General features: G+C 53.0%; 1 protein-coding gene across 1 annotated transcript; it reads left to right on the top strand.

The window, feature by feature from the left end:
* Positions 1-7200: 7200 nt before the first annotated feature.
* DNASE1 (deoxyribonuclease 1) lies at positions 7201-21165 on the top strand. The gene is given in 9 exon segments (XM_038419601.2): positions 7201-7321; positions 7324-7346; positions 11512-11600; positions 15398-15481; positions 16085-16200; positions 17709-17821; positions 19050-19149; positions 19152-19203; positions 20187-21165. Coding segments are annotated over 9 exon segments (846 nt in total). The 3' UTR covers positions 20335-21165.
* Positions 21166-22097: the final 932 nt, after the last annotated feature.

Raw genomic sequence — 22097 nt, 5'->3', positions numbered from 1 at the left:
ATTTGCACAGAAGCACAAAAATTTGCACAGAAGACATTTTTTGCACACAGGGCTTGTCAAAAATTAGAGGGAACATTGGCTGGCACCCACCCAACCCCAGAATCCAGTGGTAACAAAAGTGGTATACAGCCTGCAGCTCAGAGCTGGTGCTTGAGGATTTAGTCAAGGTAGGATACAGCACCATTAGTGCTTGGATTACAGGCTCTTTGGGATGGGAACTGGCTCTTTATTACATTTCTACACAGTTCCTAGCACAGTGGGTTTGGGGCCTGTAGGTGTGATCACAAGACAAATAAATAATAATGAGAGCACTGTGTTTACTGTATCAGATATTTCTTGTTGTTAGTTAATAAGCAAATAATACTCAGTCATCCTCAGTCATCCTCAATACCTGCCTCAGTCATCACAGACATACAGCCCAAGTGTTACATGCCAAAGCCCATAGACACGCTTTCCAGTAGTTGCTCATATAGCTTTCCTCTTTTTGAAAATGTAAAGGAAATATTGTACCACCTAAAAGAACAACAGCAGACCAATACAGCCAGTTATTAAATACAGCCCTCCAAATGAGACAGGGTGACCAGATGTCCCAATTTTATAGGGACAGACCCGATTTTGGGGTCTTTTTCTTATATAGGCCTATTACTCCCCCACCCATCCCAATTTTCACATTTGCTGTCTGGTCACCCTAAAGTGAGACCTCCAGGAAGGGTGGCAAGGGAGTTAGCCTGACCCATTGCCAGAAGTAAAGCAAGCAGCTTCCCCCCGCCGAGCCATAGGGGCTGCACTGTTGCCAGAATAACTACAGTGTAGAATGCTCTGGCCTCCCTGAAATGGCCCTTCCCATCCCTGGCCTGTGCCTATGCTGTCTGGATAACCCCTGTGCATCAGTGGAATTCCTAGCTGGGAGCCCCTTTCCAGGCCCATACAGTAAAGTGGAGTAAAGGGGTCAGACTGCAGTTCATAAGTGGGCACCCAGTGTCCTCCTTGGTTTTGTTGAAGTATCTAACATTCTCTCACTTGCAAGGGGGTAACTGCTGGATACTCTTGTGATAATATTTCTTCTAGTTTCCTTCTAGAAGCTTGTTAGATGTTAGCACCACTGAGTGGGGGATGTGTCCCTAGAGATGGTGATCCTGCCTCCCACCCACACCAAGATCTTCAACCCCATCCCACAGCAACAACTTTTAGGTTACATCTACATTACAAGCTAGGGATGAGATTCCCCAGCTCGTGTACATATACTTGTGCTAATTGTCATTGAGTTAGCATGAGTATAAATTGCAGTCTAGCAGCAATAGCACAGGAAATGGAGGCACTGCTGAGCTGTGCTGAGTACATGCCCACTGGATTCATCCCACTTGCCCTTTTTGAATATTGGAATTTTCTCAGTATTCTAAGATTTATTAATCATTAACATCAGCAGGCCAGAGATCTCCTCAGCCAACTCTTTTAGGACTCGGCCTGCTGATTTAAAAATGTTTATCACTAATAGATAGTGTTTAATATCCTCCTTGGTTACTAATGGATTGGAAGGTCTTCATCATCTGTGTGTGATACAAGCACATCATCCTGCTTCTTTCCAAATACAGAACACAAATATTTATTGAACACATCTGACTTTTTGCAACATTATTATCAACTTTACCATCTCCATGTAATTATGGGCCTGTCACAGGGTAGCTGGTCCTTAAAGGTAAGTTGGGCCAAGCCTCACCTGTGATGGACCAGTTACCTCCCAGCTGAGACTGATCATCTAGGGATCAGCTGATTATAAAAGCCTGCAAATGGCTTAGCTGGGAGTGGAGAGTTGCAGGGATTTGGCTAGCTTATATGACAGGTCTTGGCGCAGTATGATGCTCTGTAATCAAACTGGTAGAAGGGTAGAAAGGCTCCTGTAAGAGAACTGGTTTGTGGGCTAAAGGATTATTGATGTGTGGAAGTGTGTTAATTAGAAGAAATAAAGTCAAAACCCTAAAAAAGGGGCCTGAAACAGTCTCTGAGTTTGGGGGTCAAGCCTTCCTGAGTGGTAGGGACAGAACAGCTGTCTGCAGGGTTTATGCATTGTTAACAGTATATCAGCAATGGAAGAAATCCTAGGAAGTCCTTATTGTTCTTAGCCCTGTTAGCTATGAATTTTTCCCCTGATGACTCTAGCTTCCTGTATCCATCTTCTACACTTCATAACTTCTAATTTATATTGACCTCTATTTCTCCTTTTTTCCTTTTGTTATATATTGCTTTTTTTATTTCTACTTGCAATTTTTACTTTGTCACTGAATCGGGATGGGTTTTTAGCCAAAGTTGTCCTCTGCTGCTTTTGGCCGTCTAATAAACAATTCTTAAAGCACTCTCAGAACTCTCAAATTTAATTTATATTTTTCTGTCTAAATTTTTCTACCCAGTTAACTTTGCTCATCATTTTCCTCTGCTTTGGGAAATTAGCCCTCTTGAAGCACGAAGTATATAGTGACCAGTTGGGAGTGGCCTTCATTTGCCCATATTGAATGTAATCCAGTCATGGTCACTGGACAGTGGCAACCACCAACTTCCAGTCCAATGATTAATTCATCCTTATCTGTGATAATTAGGTTCAAAATAGTTAACTTTGTGTTGGAAAATCATCCTCTGTTGACCCAGGCTGGATATGAATCAGTAACATAGCTACGAAAGGCTCTCGTTCAAATTATAATCACACCCCTGTGTACTTTGCAACAAGCCGGGCCTCAATCAGCAACAAAGTCCCCAGATTCCTCTTCCACTAGCAGAGGTAGGATGGAAGTTCTGTGGCAGAGTCAAGTCATTTTAAGAATGGAGGCTTATGGAATGAAACCTGACTGTGAATACTGCAGTCAGCACAGCAGACCCTTTGTTACTTATCCAATGCAGTTCATTCTATGCTACACCCACATTTTCAAAGGGCTGCAGATTTTTGTGTTGTCCTGCATCACGATCATTATTCAAAACTAACATGCCATGGCAATTACTGGAGCTGCTCATACCACTTACAGCTAGTGTTTCCAGCTGCCTGGATGCTCCAGCACCAGTAGCCAGCTCTATGTCCTCTGGACACTACATGGTTAGAAAATTTTCTTCCCACTCGGCTGTTTCAGGCGGCATGCAATGCGCTCTATTGGCACATGTTTGCACAGGCACTATCACAGCCCAGCATCCTATTTTACATTCTCCTTTCAAGGTAGGCGAAAAAATGGTGAACAGCGAGCAAGGGAAGTAAGAGCCAGATGGTTTTTTCAAGCCCTGGCCTGAGTTGTGAAGAGGATGTAGGGGAGCCTTGCTGCAGCAGAAGCCCGTGACTCAGCCAAAAATCTACCTGTGGAACTGGGAAAGAGCGTCCTGACGTTGCAAAGAGCAGCTCTGCCACTTCTTGCTGCATGCACCCCCTGCTGCCCTGGCTCTTCTCTGCTGCCAGGCCCCTCACTGGGAGGATCCAACCCCACCCTTGTGAGAAACTCACCAGCTGCATTTCAAGGATGAAAAGCTCTTGGCAGATAAAGGGATGTAAATAAAAGCAGCTGCTCCAGTCAGAGCAGTGCTCACAGTGCCCAAAGGAGAGGCAACATGGGGACAGCTGTAATGTGGCGGGGCTGGGAGCAGTGCAGAGAAGCAGCATGCAGAGCCCAGGGGAGATGAGTTCCATCATGTTGCATAACTGACCTCCCCAGCCCAGACAAGCCTCCACAGCTGCTGCCCTCAGAGATTCTGCAATCGTGGGGGTGGTCCAGCTATTGGAGGCATCTCCCACTCCCGTGGTGGTGGGGCTGTGGGGAGCTGCACCAAGCAGGGAGGCTCTGGGTCTTGCTGTGCTCCCACTCACATTGGTGTGCATGAGAACACAGAGAGAAAGGAGAATCAGGTCCTGTCACTACCCAGAGCCTAGGGAATGAGGCTAGGTGGGGGGATGGACATATCCTCTGGGAGATGGGTTCTTTCCTGACCATCATCTGAGAGAGGAAGATTTATAAGTGGGCCATAGAGGCTGAGGTCTCCCTCGCTGACGCTTTCAGAGTAGCAGCCGTGTTAGTCTGTATCCGCAAAAAGAAAAGAAGTACTTGTGGCACCTTAGAGACAAACAAATTTATTTGAGCATAAGCTTTCCTGAGCTACAGCTCACTTCATCAGATGCATGAAGTGAGCCGTAGCTCACGAGAGCTTATGCTCAAATAATTTGTTCGTCTCTAAGGTGCTACAAGTACTCCTTTTCTTCTAGCTGACAGTGCCACTCAAAGAGGCATTTGGGGCTAACGATTCACCCCTCCTCTGGAAAGTAGCAACTGGGGAGGTTGGAGGCTAGGGGGCTAGTCCCTGGCTAGGGACTGGGGAGTAAGCAGCCTAGGGTTGCCAATTTGGGTTGGCTGGAGATTTCATCCCATGAGGTAGCCTTTAATTAAAAATTAATCTGTAATTCCTGGAGACTCCAGAACAATCCTGGAGGGTTGGCAAGCCTAAACCAGCCAGGCTCTAAGTCTGCAGCCATAGGAGTTACAGGTGTGGGTGAAGAGGAGACTTGGGAGATTGAGCCCCTTGAGAAGGGCGCCGTAGATCAGATGGGCACCTGCCCCCTGAGTTCTGTGTAGGAGCCGAAGGAGATGAAAAACCCCTCCCCAGCTGCCTTTTCCTGTCTCTGGAACAGCTGGCAAGCCCAAGTCCACTCAATAGCTGCCCAAATTCCCAATGACTTCTTCAATGGGGCTAGGATTTCACTGCTGGAGTGGGGTAAAACCTGGGAGGAGTTAGGAATGCTTAGAGTTGGGATAGACTCTCTTAGTTTATTTTAGTGACAGCATGAACATAGTTCCTGTTAATGCTTTTCACAAGGAAAGACAAATGAGCATGTGTCTTATCCTGCCTTCACCTTCCACAGAGCAATAGTGAAGTCCCTATTGGATTTTATGGAGTCTCTGGCTCTTCTCCCTTTCCAGAGTCAAAACTCTGCTTGGGGTAAGATGTGTTATATATACAGATTTCATTTCCTTTGTTGTTGATTGGGGTTTAGGGGCATAAAGGGGTATCAGTGGCAGCATCAGGCTTTCCCAAATGGAGTTCTAGTTCAGGGCTTCAGCTCTGTGTTGAAAACCCCCAGGGCAACTGCTTCTTTTCCCAGACACTACTCGGAAGAAGTGTGCACACCTCTGTGTGTCTTACCAGCCCCTGAGACATTACAATTCTTTTACATGAACATGGCCTTGGTTTGCTCCCAGCCATGGGGTACCATGGAGCTGGTTTCACTCTGTGTCTCTGGTTTAAACCAAGCAACCCACTTTTTATCCTGTTACATTTGGGAAGTGATAACAACTTTTTCAATAATAGTTGAACCAATGTGGTAATGATTGAAATTCTCCACTTACCTACCTTTAGCAGGGCATTAGGAAGGAAGCCTGGCTTATTCAGACCATGGGGATATTGCCAATCCTACATATTCAAAAATCATATGTCAGACCCGAAAATCTCATGAGATTGCCTTAAAAATCATGAGATTTTTAAAGAATAATCAATCTGGGTTCTTTCTATTGACTTTGTGATTTTTGAGCCTTTGGGCTTTGTGTTTTCAAGCTTTTCTCCGCAACCACAAGGGCTGTTGCTATTGATTAGCGTCGTTTCCTAGAGTTATGTTGGACCCCATGGCTGGAGATATCATTATCAACTCATATAGAAAGAGCTGTTTTTTCACTAAGCAAACCTTTGCTTTTGTGAAAATGACCACATGGAACCTATACCAGGCCTTGAGCAAACAGTGGAATCCTCCTTTGGCAAAGTGAGGACTTCACAAACTTTCATAAATAGGGGCCAGTGGAATTTCTGCTCTCCGTGGGGCATACGGAGTGACATCAAAGGTAAGTTGCACTTTCATTTCCTTTTTACAGATGTAGGCGTCGGCTGTTCCAACTAATTTTCTGGAGATGAGATTTTTCTCCACCAGACAGTATCTAAGGCCAGATCTTCAGTGGGGGTAAACCAGTCAATTAACAGTCATTGAGGAGATATATGTTCTCTGGATTATAGTACTTCCCTATAGGCCCTGATCTTGACCTCCTTACTTCAATGGAAGTTTTGTACTGAAAAGTTAGGTCGGTATAGCTACAGCACTCAGAAGGGGGTGGGTGGGGGGTTGAAATTCACACCCCTGAGTGCCACAGCTATGATGAACCAATACCCGGTGTATACATGGCTAGGACAACAGAAGACTTCTTCTGTCACCCTAGCTACTGCTGTGCAGAGAGGTGGATTTCCTACAGTGATGGAAAACCCGCTTCTGTCACTGTAGGAAGTAGCTCCACTACAGTAGCACAGCAGCACTGTAGCTGTGCCATTGTAGCACCCATAGCCTAGGCATGGCCTGAATAAAGAGGGTAGAAAAGGGCACGTAGCATTTCTCTTATATTTACAAACACCTTGGGTGAAATCCTATCCCCATTGAAGTCAATAGCAAAATTCCTGTTGAGTCAATGGAGCCAAGACATCACCGTTTATGTGTAAGAACCATGTTTACCATCTAGTGTCTTGGGACACCAAACAAAGGGCTAGCACAAGGCGGTGGCAAAACAGTGGTGATCTTCTACTGAAGGTACCACACAATTGTCGGACGGAAGGGTGCATGGGGAGGGAGCTCTCTTATAGAGGTGTTGAAAGCAATGACCTTTGAATGAGCATGTTAGATATTTTAATGGGAGCATGGGGAATCATTCCCCTGACAGCTGTGCAGGTGGAAGTGACAGTGTTGGCATAGGGTGCTGGGGAGTATGGCTGGGTTTACTGGAGTTGGTGCATCAGGATTGGCTCCATGAATTTCAATGGGCATTTCACCTGTATAGGATTCTCAGGGAATGGCCCTGTGTTAATCTAGTGGCACAGGTGAACTGAGAACTGCACAGAAGTATGAGCAGCCTCAGGGAAGGATCCTGCAGCGTCAGCCTGCACTCCGTCCCCATCCCTCTGCCAAACAATCAAGCCTTTCTCTCGGGCTGAGTGACATTGGGAAGATGAATCCAGAGAGTCTCAAGGGCGAATGTTAGTGAGGGCGAACTCGGAGGAAGGGGGATCTCAGGTGCTGCTTTCAAGATCGTTACCTGTGCCAAAGTAATATTGCTGCATGGCACACTGACTGGGGGCAGGCGAGGCAGTTCTTACTGTAACTAACCTCTGCCGATCCCTTGGGGCTTTGCTTCCCTTCCTCACTGCAGGATGGGGGCCATGAGGCCGGTGCTGGCCTTGCTATCCCTGGCCTACCTGCTGCACACAGCCGCTGCCCTGAGAATCTGCACTTTCAACATCAAGACTTTTGGAGACAGCAAGCTGTTCAATGAAACATCGCAGGCATCATCGTGAAGGTGAGTATGGGGGAGTTCCCACGTACCAGCAGTTCTTGAGAGCTGTGGGTGCCCTGGACCCCATCAAACAGCTGGCCCAGGGGCTCTCACAAGTGTGTTTTCTGTGGGCCTGGAAAGTATGCTCTCACTTGGGCCGAAGGCTACTTAGAAACCCAACTGAAAGGGAAGTGATGAAGGGCCAAGTGCTGGGTTGTTTCTCTGCTTACTCCAGCAGGATTGGCTTAGAGATGGTAAAACTGGTTACTGTGACTCCTCCTCCATGGTGCTTATGCCCTAGACCTCTTGGTTACAAGTGGAGACAGCCTATCTGAGCCCTGCCCAGGAACCCCTGCAGGAGACACTTTCCAGCCACACTGTGCCCTATAACACTGAGAAGTAAAACCAAGGTCCAAGTGAGGAGATGATAGATCAATGGATGGTTATGTATGGGCATAGATGGTCTATCAGAACAAAAGAATGGCCACACTGGATCAGACTAATGGTCCATCTCTTCCAACAGCGGCTGGTGCCAGATGCTTCAGAGGGAATGAACAGAACAGGGTGATTATTGAGTGATCCATCCCAGTTTCTGGCAGTCATCAGCCACATGGTCCCCTATAACACTGAGAAGTGAAACCAAGGTCCTAAATAGATAAATAAATCGATCTATCCAGTGATGAGCTGCCAAAATCTTAACAACGGGTTCCCTCCTCACCTCCCACCCACCCCCGACCCCCAGGACTCCTGCCCCATCCAACCCTCCCCGCGTTCCTTGATGCCCCCCAGGACCCCTGCCCTCTCCCCCCCGTCCCCTGACTACCCCCAGAACCGGGCAGGAGGGTCTCGTGGGCCACCGTAGTGGGTGCCCACCCCACCCTAAGAGCCAGAGGCACCTGCCGGGGGGCATGTGGGGGGGTCCCAGCAGTGCTTACCTAGGGCATCTCCCAGGAAGCATCCAGCAGGTCCTTCTTGCTCCTAGGGGCGGGGGAGCGTAGCTGGGGGGGGAGCAGGGGGAGCAGCCGCTCCCCCCACTGATCACATCAAAAGAGGTGCCTTAGGCGCCCACTCCCTGGGTGCTCCGGGGCTGGAGCACCTACAGGGAAAATTGGTGGGTGTAGAACCCCCACCGGCAGCTCCCCGCCCTGCGCCCAGCCCCAGTTCATCTCCGCTCCGCCTCCTCCCCTGAACGAGCTGCCCCGCTCTGCTTCTCCACACCCCCCCAGCTTCCCGCGAACCAGCTGTTCGGCGGGAAGCCGGGAAGGGCTGAGAAGCAGATGGCCACTTCCCGTTCAGTCCGAGGGTGGCGGAGGTGAGCTGGGGCGGGGAGTGGTTCCCCTGCGCACCCCCACCGGGTTACCTGCTGCGGCGCGGGTGGCCCTCCTTGCACCCCCTTCCCCGCCCCAGCTCACCTCCGTTCTGCCTCTCTGGGCTTGAGCAGGAAGCCGCCGCTTGCTTCTCAGCCCACCCTGGCTTCCCGTGCGAACAGCTGATTCGCGGGAAGCCTGGGGGGGGGAGAAATGGAGCGGGGCAGCGCGTTCAGGGGAGAAGGCGGAGGCGGAGTGGAGGAGAGGTGAGCTGGGGCCGGGGGTGGGGCGGGGAGCTGCCAATGGGTGCTCTGCACCCACCAAATTTTCCCCTTGGGTGCTCCAGGCCTGGAGTACCCGTGGAGTCGGCGCCTAAGGCGCCACTTTGGGCCGGTTAAATTTAGAAGCCCTTTTAGAACCGGTTATTCCATGCGGAACAACCAGTTCTAAAAGGGCTTCTAAATTTAACAACCAAACCGGTGCGAACCGGCCCCAGCTCACCACTGGATCTATCTATCTGTAATGGGACTGTTGTCCCCTGACTAAAACTCAGTGGGAGTGTTTTGGTTGGTTCACTCCCAGTACCAAAAGAACTGGGAACAGTCAACGGGAAATCAAGACCCTGAGACTAACAGACCCCAGGAACAATGGGGAAAGGCCAATGCTCCAGGTCAGCCTGATTGATAGGGCCGGCAGGCTAATCAGGGAGTCAGGAGGCCAGGGGAGTCCTGTCCTCCATGTAAGCTGGATTTGCCTGGGTCAGACAGAGTGGAGCAGAGCTAAGGAGAAAGCAGGGGCTCAAGCTCAGGTGGGGAGCAGAGCTATGTCAGCCAGAGGGACCAGAAAAGCAGCCCAGAAAGCAGGTCAGAGCTGGGAGCAGAGTCACAGAAGCAGCCCACAGAGCAGCCTGTGCTGTGGGAAGAGCTGCAACAATCAGAGCTAGAGGGGCCAGAGAAGCAGCCCAGGGAGCTGGAGGCAGAGCAGCAGCAGCCGTGATGAGGCAAAGTGGAGCTGAAGTTGGAGCTGAGGCAGAGTGGAGCTGGAGCTGAGCTCGAGCTGGAGCAGTCCGGAGCTGGGTGCGGTGAGCAGCTGGGGAGAGCAAGGGGGACCCTGGGCAGCGGGGACGGCTGGATGCTTGCAGGCTGCACTGGGAGGGGGATCGTAACTCTGATGCGGTGGGGGTGATGCTGGGAAGAAGGGTCCTGCCACCTAAAGCCTGAGGGTGTGTGGCCACTGCCAGAGCAAGTGTCCAACCCGCAGCATCCGTGCAGCACAGCCAGGGCCTGAGCAGGAGGCCTGGGACTTGTGAGGAACAGACTGTGAACTGCCCTGACATTCCAGAGACACTGGTTGTGATGTCCCCGTGCCACAGAGTGGGGTGATGTGTTTTCCTCTAACCTTTCCCATTTTTTCCTTATTTTTTAAATTGATGGCTGTTTAATAAATTGTATTTGCTTTGAACTGTATGTAATGATCAGTGAAGCATCCAGTGCAGAGAGAGCACCCCGGAGTGGGGACATCCTAGCCCCTGCCCTAAGTGACCACAACAAGGTTGGGTGTTGAGACCCTCAGGAATCCTGGGTCCAGCCTTATTGGGGTTACGAGGACTCTGACACCCAGGAGAGTGGGAGGGGAGCTCTTGAGGTCAGGCAGGCCTCTGGGTAAAGGAAGTAGGAGCGAGGACTCAGAGCCTTTCGCTAGCCCATTTCACCGGGGGTAGTGTATAAGCCAGGAAGTTCCCTGCAATTGTGGGACCATTCCCCTGCTTACATATCTATCTATCTGGGACCTTGGTTTCACTTCTCAGTGTTATAGGGGACCATGTGGCTGATGACTGCCAGAAACTGGGATAAAGAAAAGGAGTACTTGTGGCACCTTAGAGACTAACAAATTTATTAGAGCATAAGCTTTCGTGAGCTACAGCTCACTTCATCGGATGCATTTGGTGGATCACTCAATAATTACCCTGTTCTGTTCATTCCCTCTGAAGCATCTGGCATAAGGATACTGTGCTAGATGGACCATTATCTCGATTAAGGGTAGGCAATCTATGGCACACGTGCCAAAGGCGGCATGCAATCTGATTTTCAGTGGCACTCACACTGCCCGGGTCCTGACCACCAGTCCGGGAGGCTCTGCATTTTAATTTAATTTTAAATGAAGCTTCTTAAACATTTTAAAAACCTTATTTACTTTACATACAACAATAGTTTAGTTATATATTATAGACTTATAGAAAGAGACCTTCTAAAAGTGTTAAAATGTATTAGTGGCACGCGAAACCTTAAATTAGAGTGAATAAATGAAGACTTGGCACACCACTTCTGAAAGGTGGCCGACCCCTGATCTAGATCTATCTATCACCACTTCAGATTCAGGTGCCACAAGTCCTCCTTTTCTTTTTTCAGATTCCACAGTGTTTTTAGAGACAGACAGAGGGTAATCCCGGCGGCCTGGCTGGCATTCCCCATGGCAGTGAAACTCATCCTGTGCAATCATTGCTGTGTTGGGATCCTGCTGGCTGATTTTTGAACCCTTCTGGAACAGCTTCAGTCTGAAAGCTGCCATTTCCTCATGTTCTCCTCTGTTTCCCCATCTAAGTCACCCCAGGGCTCAGCTCCTTCCCCCCAGCTCGTGCACTGCTGCAGAAGATAGGTAAATGCCCAGCTCAGCTGGTGGGTGAAGGGGCATGTTGGCCCTGGGGACACCACCCTTCTGGTGACTGGCTGCAGCCTGGGATTTTGCTGGGTGGTCTCAGCGATTTTCCCAGTGTTTGTGCATCTCTAAGGGAATCTGGGGGGAAAGGTGAGGGGTGTTAGGCACTGCACATGCAGCCTGCACCAGGCTCGGCTTCACTGCACGGCACTTTGCGTTTCCCCCAGATCATGCAGACGTACGACATCATTGTGGTGCAGGAGGTCCGTGACTCTGACCTGAGTGCCACCCGGAGACTGATGGATCAGCTCAACAGGTGTTTTCCAAACATACATGAAAGGGGGGAGGAAGAAGGGGAGGAGCCTAAAACATTGCTGTGGTCTGGAGTGTTTTAGAGCAGATATAAACGAGACTCCTTCGAGTGCAGCACCCAGCCAGCCATACGGGGAAGGTTCCGCTGCTGCCCACAGCAGTTTAGATGAAGGGAGTGCTGGAGCTGGGGCTCTGCAGGTGGCTCTGGCATAACTGACTCAGTGACAGTGTTACAGGGCGCATCACTTACCGCTGGTCTGGCACCTCCTCCTGGTCACTCCGGGGATTAGCTTGAGGCCAATACCCCCATCCACGGTCTGCATCCACCCCATCACTTCAGCTGCAGTCCACCTGCAACCCCTCTTGCAGCATCAGATACCACAGCATCCTCTTCATGGCTCAGCCTTCGGGCCATGTCACTATCTGGGTTCCCTGCTTCTGGGGGGAGGTTTACCTCCTCAATAGTTCTGCCACTTCCCCAGTGGCGAGTGGAGGGACCCAGGCCCACCGACTGCTCTGGGTCCCAGCCCAGGGACCCTCCAAACCGCAGTCACTTACTGCATTCCTTTGCCTCTACTATCACTGCATTTCCCTGGGCCACTTCCCCATGGCTACAGCCCCTTCCTCAGTCTCAGCAGCCCATCCAAAGCTCCTTCTCTTCTCCCCAGGTTCCTGCCTGCACTGCTGTGTTCAAGGTGCTACAGCAGAGGTGGGCAAACTACACCCGGCTCCTGAGCTCCTGGCCGGGGAGGATAGCCCCCGGCCCCTCCCATGCTGAACCCCCTCCTCCATAGTTTTAGTGCACCGCCAGCGCTCTGGCCTGCCTCTTCTGCCAGGCAGCACAGGCAGCATGGCTGGCTCCGGCCAGACGGTGGGGCTGCAAACTCTTGCCGCTCTGAGCGGCATGGTAAGGGGGCAGGCAGCAGGGGAGTTGAATAAGGGGCAGAAGATTCTGGGGGGCAATCAGGGGATTAGGAGCAGGGGGGTTGGATAGGCATGGGAGTCCCAGGGGGCCTGTCAAGGGTGTGGGTAGGGGTCAGGGCAGTCAGGGGACAGGCAGCAGGGGGGATTGGATAGAGGGTGGAGTTCCAGGGGGGCGGTTAGGGAACAAGGAGCAGGGGGGGTTGGATGGGTCAGGGCTTCTGAGGGAGTCAGTCAGGGGACAGGAAGTGGAAGGAGGCGGACAGGGGGCAGGGGCCTTTGGGGAGGCACAGCCTTCCCTACCCAGCTCTCCATAGAGTTTCACAATACCGACGTGGCCCTCGGGCCAAAAAGTTTGCCCACCCGTGTGCTACCAGGTTGCAGCCACCTCCAGACACAGTTCTCCCTCCTCAAGTTCCAGTCAATACTGACCCTGATCTACTCTGCAGCTCTTTTATATGGGCCTGCCAGTCCCTGATTGGTCACTCCTCACAGCCCCTCTCCTTACTGGCCAGTATGGGGCGAATGCCCCATCACAAACACCCTCGCGGGTCTCTGGAGCTTTTCACCACCGAAAGGCACATGGGTGTGAAGGGACCTGGGCATCCCTGCCTGGTGCCACACGCTACCATTCTCACAAAGCGAGCACAACATGGAGTACAGTGGTACCAGGGTGGCATATTTCAGGACAATAATCTTGTATACAAAAGACAGCACAAAGAGAGAAGCACAGAACTCACTGAGGACATCAGCAAGGTGCAGACACTGAGCAGGTCATGGCTAGAAGCTGGGATTGAGCGGGATCCCTGGATGGCAGCTTTCCCCTGGGATTACAGCATCTTTGTGGCTGCTCTAGTTTACACCACTGACTCCAATGCTACCCAGGCTTCTGAGCAAAGGCGTGCAGGGTAGATTTTTGCCAACCGCACCCATTTTGTAATGTGCAGGGGGCCTCCCAGAGGCAGCCAGCAGCCCTACGTGCCACGCAATCCACTTTATAAGAGAGAATGGCCTCACCAAAGGAGGGGGGTGCAGTGCATGAGGGGCGAGGTGTGACACACACGTGACACCGCCTGTGCGATGCGGTGACAAGCTGAGCCCGGAGGAAACAGGGAATGAAGATCACAGGAGATGCCCCTCCCCCTCCCCCCCACATTCCAATGGTTACTTACAAAAATACATTGGGTGTTTGCTGACAGGGCAGACAAAAATCGTGGGGCCTGGGGCTCCCCTGCTGTGCCCCCTGTGCAGCCGTTTACACCAGTGCAAAGTGACTGTATACACTGATTCTGATGTCAAGTACCCAGATATAAATGAGGGGTAACTCCATTACAGCCAATGGAGGCCATCCAGTGTGAAACCGGTGTGAGGTCAGATCTGGGCCCTACCATATAGGTGTGAATTGGTGACAAGGGACAGGGGCCACCAACCCCTCAGGAGAAGCCTGTCAAAGGGGCGGAGAGGGCTGGAATGGGCTTGGGAAGTGCAGAGGGAGCAGACAGGGCTACAGCCTCAGGCCAGGGGTAACATGACACCCGCGAGGTCTGATTCTGGTTGGAGGTATGAGAGCTGAGGCCACCTGCAGATGTCCCTGATGTGGCGGGGGTCACAGGCACTCAGCATCTCTGTGGTGGAGGGGTTCCCACAAGACCTCTTCCACTCGGCTTCCCAAGAACTCAGTTCGACTCCACTCCCATCACTCAGGTCTCTTCATTAGGCCTACAGCGAAGCTACGCTGAGTTGATCAGACTCAAGTGGAAGGGGTGATGTTACGAATTCTTCCAGTTAGGACACGTACAGTTCGTTTCTAGGCTGAGGCAACCAAATAAAGACAGACTGCAGAGTGTCTTAAAGTTTGTAGGTTTATTACGCTCGAGCATGGTATCGCTCCGTTAAGGAGAACAGGACCCCGATTACAGGTTACACAAAGATTATATACTGTTGGCAAAACATCCTGCCTGTGTGCCCCGGGTGGGGGGGTCTAAACCAATAAACAGGCCTTCTCTTCATCTATCACCAATCCCCTGCAGCCACCTTCCCCATGCATAAAAGCTAAATTAGCAACTATTTCAGGCATGTTGGCTGATTCCTGTCTCCTTTGTTTCCCTTATCTTGAAACTGTCCAGCTGTCCACCCTGAAGGATCCTCCCTTGGTACGTGATGTGCTCGCTTCTAGTTAATGGCCGAGAGGAAATCCAAAATGGAGTCATATATGCTAACTAGGTTGATTTCCCCTAACAGTGAGGATCGAGCATACCGGTACCACCCATCCAAAGTGACCCAGCAACCCTCTTTTTTTATAGACAGGTACACATGCCATTAGAGCACTGGTTGGGGGATGGGCGCGCTCTCTTTGCAGGACCCAATCCCTGTACAACATGCACTGTCCATGCACAACTTTCTCTTAGCCTCAGCTTACCTTCCAGATTTCACTTACCCATTGTTATCTTGTCCATTATCAGCGGTTCCCTGAGGGTCCCCCCTTATCTTAGCCACCACACAGTCTGGTTTCACCCTGCTGCTCCACTTACCTCCCTAATCCTTTCTCCCAAGAAATGAGGCCTCACCCATGTCCAATTACTCATGTCAAGCCAGCCTACATATTGAAGGGTCCCCATGGGAATGATGCTCCCTGAGACACCCTCCCCTCCCCCCCAAGCCTGGCTTCCCGGAACAGAGTGGCAAGGGGCCTGCATGGAGGGAGACGTCTCAGCCGTAAAGCAGGCAGGGTCACTCCTACGCTGGCTGGGAGATCGGTTAGGGGTGGGATGGAAATGATGGGAGGTGGTGCAGGAGCAGGGAGATGTGCTGGACGTGTGCACAGCCCTCCCTGCTCCAGCACGGACCTCACTGACGGCTTTTCTGCCACCCCCACTCTAGGGCATCTCTGCAGCTATACAGCTACGTGATCAGCGAGCCCCTGGGCCAGAGCACCTACAAGGAGCAGTACCTCTTCATCTACCGGTAAGGATCCAGCAAACAGCCACAGCGCCTCCTGCCCAGCCACTGCTGCTCTCTGCATACAGGTCCCTGGGCTAGGTTGCCAACTTGGTAATATTTAAAAACTGGAACCTCCCCAGCCCTGCCCCTTCCCCTGAGGCCACACCCTGCTCCACCTCTTCCCCTGAGGCGCCACCTCTGCCATGCCTCTTCCCCAAGGCCCCACCCCTGCCACGCCTCTTCCCGCTGACACCCTGCCCCTGTCCACTCTTCTTCCACCCTCCTTCCTGTCGCTTGCTGCTTTTCCCCTCTCACCCCTCTAACCAGCTCAGGAGGGACTCACTTACTTTGCTGTGCTTGGAGCTGTAGCCACCTGATGCAGGTAGGAGGTGGCCCTGGCTATATAGGGGCTGGTGTGGGTGATGACTTGGCTCCTACCCAGCCTACAGTAACCGGACATTAGGTGTCTGGTCAGTAGATCTGACCGGACTCTGTCAGGTCCCCTTTTTGACTGGACCTTCCGATAGAAAACCGGACACCTGGCCATCCTACCCTGGGTGCACCAGGGCACACCCCAGAGTGGAGCCACCTGACTGCGTGTGGTCATTCCATCTCTCCTCCCAGCAGGACGGGTGTGGTGTCGGTGGTGGACAGTTACTGTTACGATGATGGCTGTGAGCCCTGTGGGAGCGACACCTTCAGCAGGGAGCCCTTCATTGTGAAGTTCTCCTCCCCCTACACAGGTAAGCGGGGACCAGGGATCTCTCTGCCCCATGGCACTGGGAGCAGCAGCACCCCAGGCCATCCTGCATCTAGCTAGAGAAACCCCTGCTCCCCCACACGCTGATCCCTCCCACCAGGGAACAAGGAACGTTACCATGGAGAGTTCGGCAAAGTCTTTGGGAATGATGCTTCAACTCAGAGACAGGCCTGATCCAATAGGGGGAGCGGGGGGCTGGATCCGGGCCTGGGGAGTTATTCTGACTGGAATGTGGGCAGCCTGACCTAGTGGTTGGAACAAGCATTGAGAGTCAGGGCCAGTCTGATACCAGGAGTCAGCATCCAGAACAGGCCAGAGGGCAAACCAAGGTCCGGGGTCAGGCAGGACCAGGTTACCAGGAGCTCATTAGCAGATAGCAGAAGCAGGTGTGCCAGGGGAAGCAGCCCTGAGCAGGGAGATCCTGGCAGCATGGGCAGCTTCCTGTTCCTGTACTGGGTTTATACAGTCGCAGTGAAGCAGTGAGGGCCCCCCATGTTCTGCCAGCTGGAGTCCAGGACTGAGGTTCTCTGGCAGAGTTCAGCTCCACTCTGACACCAGTTAGCAGGTCAGTGGGTGGCAGGTTGGCGCTTACTGGTGCTGAAGTGCCGTGTGGACCAGGGTTCAAGACCTGCAGTCCCCAGTGGGTGTGGGTCTGGATGCTGACTTGGGGAGTGTGTGCCTGGGGCTGTTTCATGGCATACGCCCCTGCAGGGAGCTGATCTTGGACACTGAACCTGAATCCCAGTGTCTGGCAGGTTGGGGGGTGGTGTTGGCATCCCTTGAGCTGGGGGTCAGCGGCAGGGGATCAGTTCAACTCATTGTAGAGCCAGGTACAGTTGGGACCCAGAGCACAGCTTCCGGGTCGTGGGGGTTCACTGGGCTGTGAGTATATCTGCCCCTCTGTCAGCCAGCAATCCCATTGCTCCTTGGGGTATGATTGGTCACGGGGCTGAGGGAGGAAAAGGGTGGCTGTGCACTGACATACAAACCCCACGGCAGCTATTCTCATAGGGCCTGAACTCCTCAGAGCAGCCAGGGAGAAGCAGTGACAGTCCTGGCCAGCGGGAGCCCAGCCCAGAGGCTTTGCTGGCAACTAATCCCCTGCTCAGCTGTTCTGCAGCTTCCTTTGACGGCTGCTGCTTTGGCACAAAGCCAACCAGGGGCAGCTTTATGGGTGGCACTGATCCAGGAGGGCAGTACACAAGTGCAGAAGGACCCAGAGAGCCCAGCATGGCCAACTGGAGCTGCTAGCACTCTGGGAACTGCCAAGTGACAAAAAAGTAAGCACAAGTAATAGGAGATTCTGGTTCAAGTCCCAGTCCTGCCTGGTTCTGAGTGGGAGGGGAAGTGTCCATACGGAGAGCATGGTCTTGGGAACCCCAGGGTGGAACAGTCCCAGATATGTGTGTGAGAGAGAGATAGCAGGGGGGTGGGTGACAGCTCTGTGTGCGCATGGAAAATGGCTGGCTGTGTAACTTGTGTCTTTGGCAGAGGTGCCGGAGTTCGCGCTAGTGCCTTTGCATATGGCCCCCAGCAAGGCTGTGGCAGAGATCGACGCCCTCTATGATGTCTGCTTAGATGCCAGAAACAAGTGGGGGACTGACGTAAGCAGATGTATCCGCGTGCAAACCCAGTGCCTGCCGTGTGAATGAACTCACTGGCATTCCCTCCCCCACTTGTCTCGGATAAGGCTGCTGCTGCCAGGATGGGACATCAGCTGACTTGGCTGTGGAAGGTCCTGCCTAGTCTATTACTTATGCCAACCCCCGACTTCCTGTGCAGAGCTGCTCTGTCTGCCTGGGCCAGTGTAGGTTACCAGGAATGGTCAGAGGGAACAGCCAGGAGCTAACCAGCAGGGTTTGCCTCTGGGGAAGCAAATCCTCCTTTGTCCATATCCACACGCTGATCTGTGTCGAAAAAAGCTGTGGTGCAGAGAGGCCCATCTGCACTGCCCCCAACCCCTTCAGCCCTAGGCCCATAGGCCTCAGAACCACACAACCCCTCTGGGACCCTCGCCACAGAGTGCCCAAGGGTGGGGAGATGCGGGTTCCTTCCCGCTTCCCTGCCAGGGTCTCCACCCTTCATCACACGGATGGCGAACGAGGATCTGGGATCTGCTTCCAGCTAAATTGAGGGGTTCTGCCGCTTAGCCTGGAAAGCACCGTCCCAGCGTGCTGAGGGCTCGAGCAATCAGGAATGGGCTGTAGGCCCTTTCACCTGCTGGCATCGGGCCCAGGGCAGTGGTGACTGAAGCCAGCTGTTCCCTGATGACATTGAGCCAGGGAGGTGCACACAGCACGTCACCCTAGGGGTGGTCTTGGCACGAGAGCCTGGGCACCTGCACTGCGCTCCCTCCTTAGAGCTGCTCTCTCCAGGGCAGGGCTGGGTACATCAGCAGGAGGCGTGGGGGGCCCTGTCTGTGCTGCCCCTGCTCTGCAGATGAAGCATCAGCCCCCCTGGCCCAGGTCATTGCAGTGCTGGGACCTCATGGTGTATCTGAGCACAAGGAAAGCCTCATGACCCCAATCCCAGAGAAGACGACTCCCCGTGCAGAGAAGGAACCAGCAGAATGGCCAGAGGGAGTGACAGACCCCCAGACCACCATGAGTCAGCTCCTGCCCCTGCCTTAGCCACAAAGACAGACACAGCCAAGGAGAGCAGTGGTTAGCCAGCGAGACCTCAGCTTGTGGCACTGGCAGGGCTGCCCGGGACACTCCAGAGCGAAGGGCTCAGGGAGGCTGCCGTGCGTGAGGTTCTTGCCTTGCACGTATGCTATGTGTGGGAGCCAGCCTGGCTGGGCCCCCCCTCACTGACCTGGCACTTCCTTGGCAGAACATCCTCTTCCTGGGAGACTTCAATGGCGACTGCTCCTACGTCAGGCCGCAGGACTGGCCTTCCACCCGCCTGCGCACCAGCGACGCCTTCCAGTGGCTCATCCCGACGGTGCAGACACCACCGTGTCGTACACAGACTGCGCCTACGACCGGTGAGGAGAGCTGCTGCTGCTGCTGATCATCCCTAGTGCCGCCACTGGGTCTGCGCCTGGCAGCTGTCCGGAGAAGCCCAGGGCTCCATGCTCTGTGGGCTCCCCATCAGCCCTTGGGGCTTGGGCTGGTGCTGAGGCAGATGGGCCGTGGGGTGTCGGGGGAGCCTGCGCTGCCTCTGCCCTGGCTGTGCCTGTTCTGTAGCGGGTTTTGGTCCCTGGGACTGCCAGCCCCTCAGCAATGCAGTCACCTGGCAGGAGGGTACCATGTGAGCACCACGGTGCATCAGAGATAGGAATGACAGCAGCCCCAAGAGACAGCCGAATGCGGCCAGTACCAGCCCTGGGGACAGCAAATAACGGGGAGGGGATGAAAAGGGACAAGGAGAGGACTGCAGGTGTGCAGTGCCCTAGTACGAAGGTCATCACTTGTAGGACCACATCTGGGAATACTCAGAGACCCCTTCAGCTGGGGAAAAGCACAGCCTCTGGCACAGACTGCAGAGAGACTGTCTGTGGCCCAGCCAGGACACTCGTTAACCCTGATTGCCCTGTGCTGTGCTGTGGGCATGTGCTCCCCACACACCTGGGTGCGATAGGAAGCCCCGGCTCTCTCCAGAAGGTTCTGGAATTAGGTGCCGCTGGAACTTGGCCCCACATTCAGCTATCACCTGCCTGCACTGAGCGCAGCTTCCACACCAGAAGGAGCTGGCTGAGAGCCCCGGGGGGTCTAACTGCTAGGGAGAGGGATTTCCCCCCCAGGACTGCACAAACCAAGCCACCCTGTCAGCTCTCCCCAGCACTCTCCCTGGCTCCACTACTTAGGGAAGCTGGTGAGGAACCCCACCAGCAGCGCTGCCATCGCTGGCCCTGGGCTCCAGCTTGGCTCTGGGGTGGGCAAGGGCATTCCCTGCAGGGTGTGACCCTGAAGCCCAGCTGCCTGAGAAGTGCAGTGTTTAACCCTAGCCCCTTGTGGCATGTCACAGGATCGTGGTGAGTGGCTCTGAGCTGCAGCACTGTACGGTGGACAAATCTGCCAAGGTCAACAACTTCCAGGAGACTTTCCACGTGCAGCTCAAGGATGTAAGTGAAGCCGACAACCTGCCTGTGTGCTTGCAGAGCAGCTATCTGTGAGCAGAGACAATAGCTGCTAGCTAGCCAGGGGACAGCGACAGCTGGTCAGGACTGGAGCCAAACTCAGAGATCACTGCATCAAGCTTTGCAGGGAGTCTCCCAGAGTTAGTCCAGCTCAGCTACACTAAGGCCTGCTCTACACACAGGTGTTGTCCTGCTATAGCTGTGTGGGTTTGAGGGGTACTGCTGTAGTTACAGGGGCAGGAACTCGTGTGGATGCAGTTATACCAATATAAAGGAGCTGGATAGCTTATTCCCCTTCCCAGATGGGAAGAGCTATTCCGGGGTAAGCACCTTTAGACCAGTGTAACTCCATCCACACTAGGGGGCAAAAGGGGTACCGCTAGTGGGTGTAGACGAGGCTGGAGACCCTACAGGCCTGATTCTCGATTGTCCCACACCTTGTGCAGAGTGAGTGCCGGGGCAGAGTAAGAGCACAGGATCTGCAGGGCAGCCTTTCACACACACTTGGCTGTCACTTACTGCCCAAAGGGCAGGATGACGGGCCCTAGACATTGTTACATCGCCTCCTGGCCAGGACACAGCATTTCCACTTGGAGGGTCCTGTTGGCTCTATGCTGTACAGCTCACTCCGCCCCAGCAAGTGCTTGGTAGGGGCCGTTTTCTTATGGGTATTGTGTAGAATATCCCCACACCTGCAGTTAGCCCCGGCCATGGGTTAAAACCCCGGGCCTGCTCCTGCTCTCTCCCTGGGGTAACCGTTGTTCTTGGCGGACCAGCTGTCAACTGGTATAACCATAGGTGCCGATCCAGGGCTGGACCACCCATGGAAAAAAAATAGTGGGTGCTCAGTACCCACCAGCCACAGCTGTTTGACGGTGCCCCCAATCAACTAATCTGGGGCACTGCCAAACAGCTGATGGATATGCCACCAAACAGCCGTTTGGTGGCTGGTGGAGGGTCTTGGGGGAGAGCGGAGAGCAGTGAGCGGTAGGTGGGTGGGGGCCTTGGGGTGGGGGCAGGAAGAGGTGAAGTGAAGGTGGGGCCTTGAGGGAAGGGATGGAATGGGGGCAGGGCTGCTCCTGGCACACACTCATGGCTGGTCACAAACCCACCTCCCTAGGTGCTGCATCGAATGGCCCACCAGCGTCACTTACTGGGTACATGGATAACTGGCATATCCATGTCATGCCATTGGGAGAGCCCTTCATGCAATGTAGTTAGTAAACTTTGAAATCTTTGGTCATGGGGCATCTTGGAGTGTTATGCTGGGCAACAGGGCTGGGGCGGTGCTGATTTTGTGGCCAATGGGTATGTACAATTAAAATAGGATGAATGAGGGCAGTTTTATAAGTGCTTGATGATTGGCTAGAAGCCAACTCTGGAGTTGCATGGTATCTGGTGTTTTTCATAAAGCCCTAGTTCTTGGAGTCATGTGATTATAGCAGACTCTTGGCTGTCATTAAAAGAGCCAGGTTCCAGCCTTCATGCATGTGTTTAAAAGCTGGAAGACGTGACTGACTTCTCAGCATTCAACCCCACCAGGCCAATAAACAGAACCCACCACTGATTATTTTTTCTCTCTCATGATTTTTAAGCCAGACTCATGAACTCTGAACACTTAACGTGGAGCATAAGAACGGCCACACTTGGTCAGACCAATGGTCCACCTAGCTCGGGATCCTGTCTTCAGACAGCAGCTGGTGCCAGGTGCTTCAGAGGGAATGAATGGAGCAGGGCAATTATCGAGTGATCCATCCTCTGTTGTCCAGTCCCAGCACCTGGCAGTCAGAGGTTTAGGG

Source organism: Dermochelys coriacea, chromosome 10, assembly GCF_009764565.3.
Source record: "Dermochelys coriacea isolate rDerCor1 chromosome 10, rDerCor1.pri.v4, whole genome shotgun sequence".
Classification (NCBI taxonomy): domain Eukaryota; kingdom Metazoa; phylum Chordata; order Testudines; family Dermochelyidae; genus Dermochelys; species Dermochelys coriacea.
This window is presented reverse-complemented; position numbering and strand designations above follow the sequence as displayed.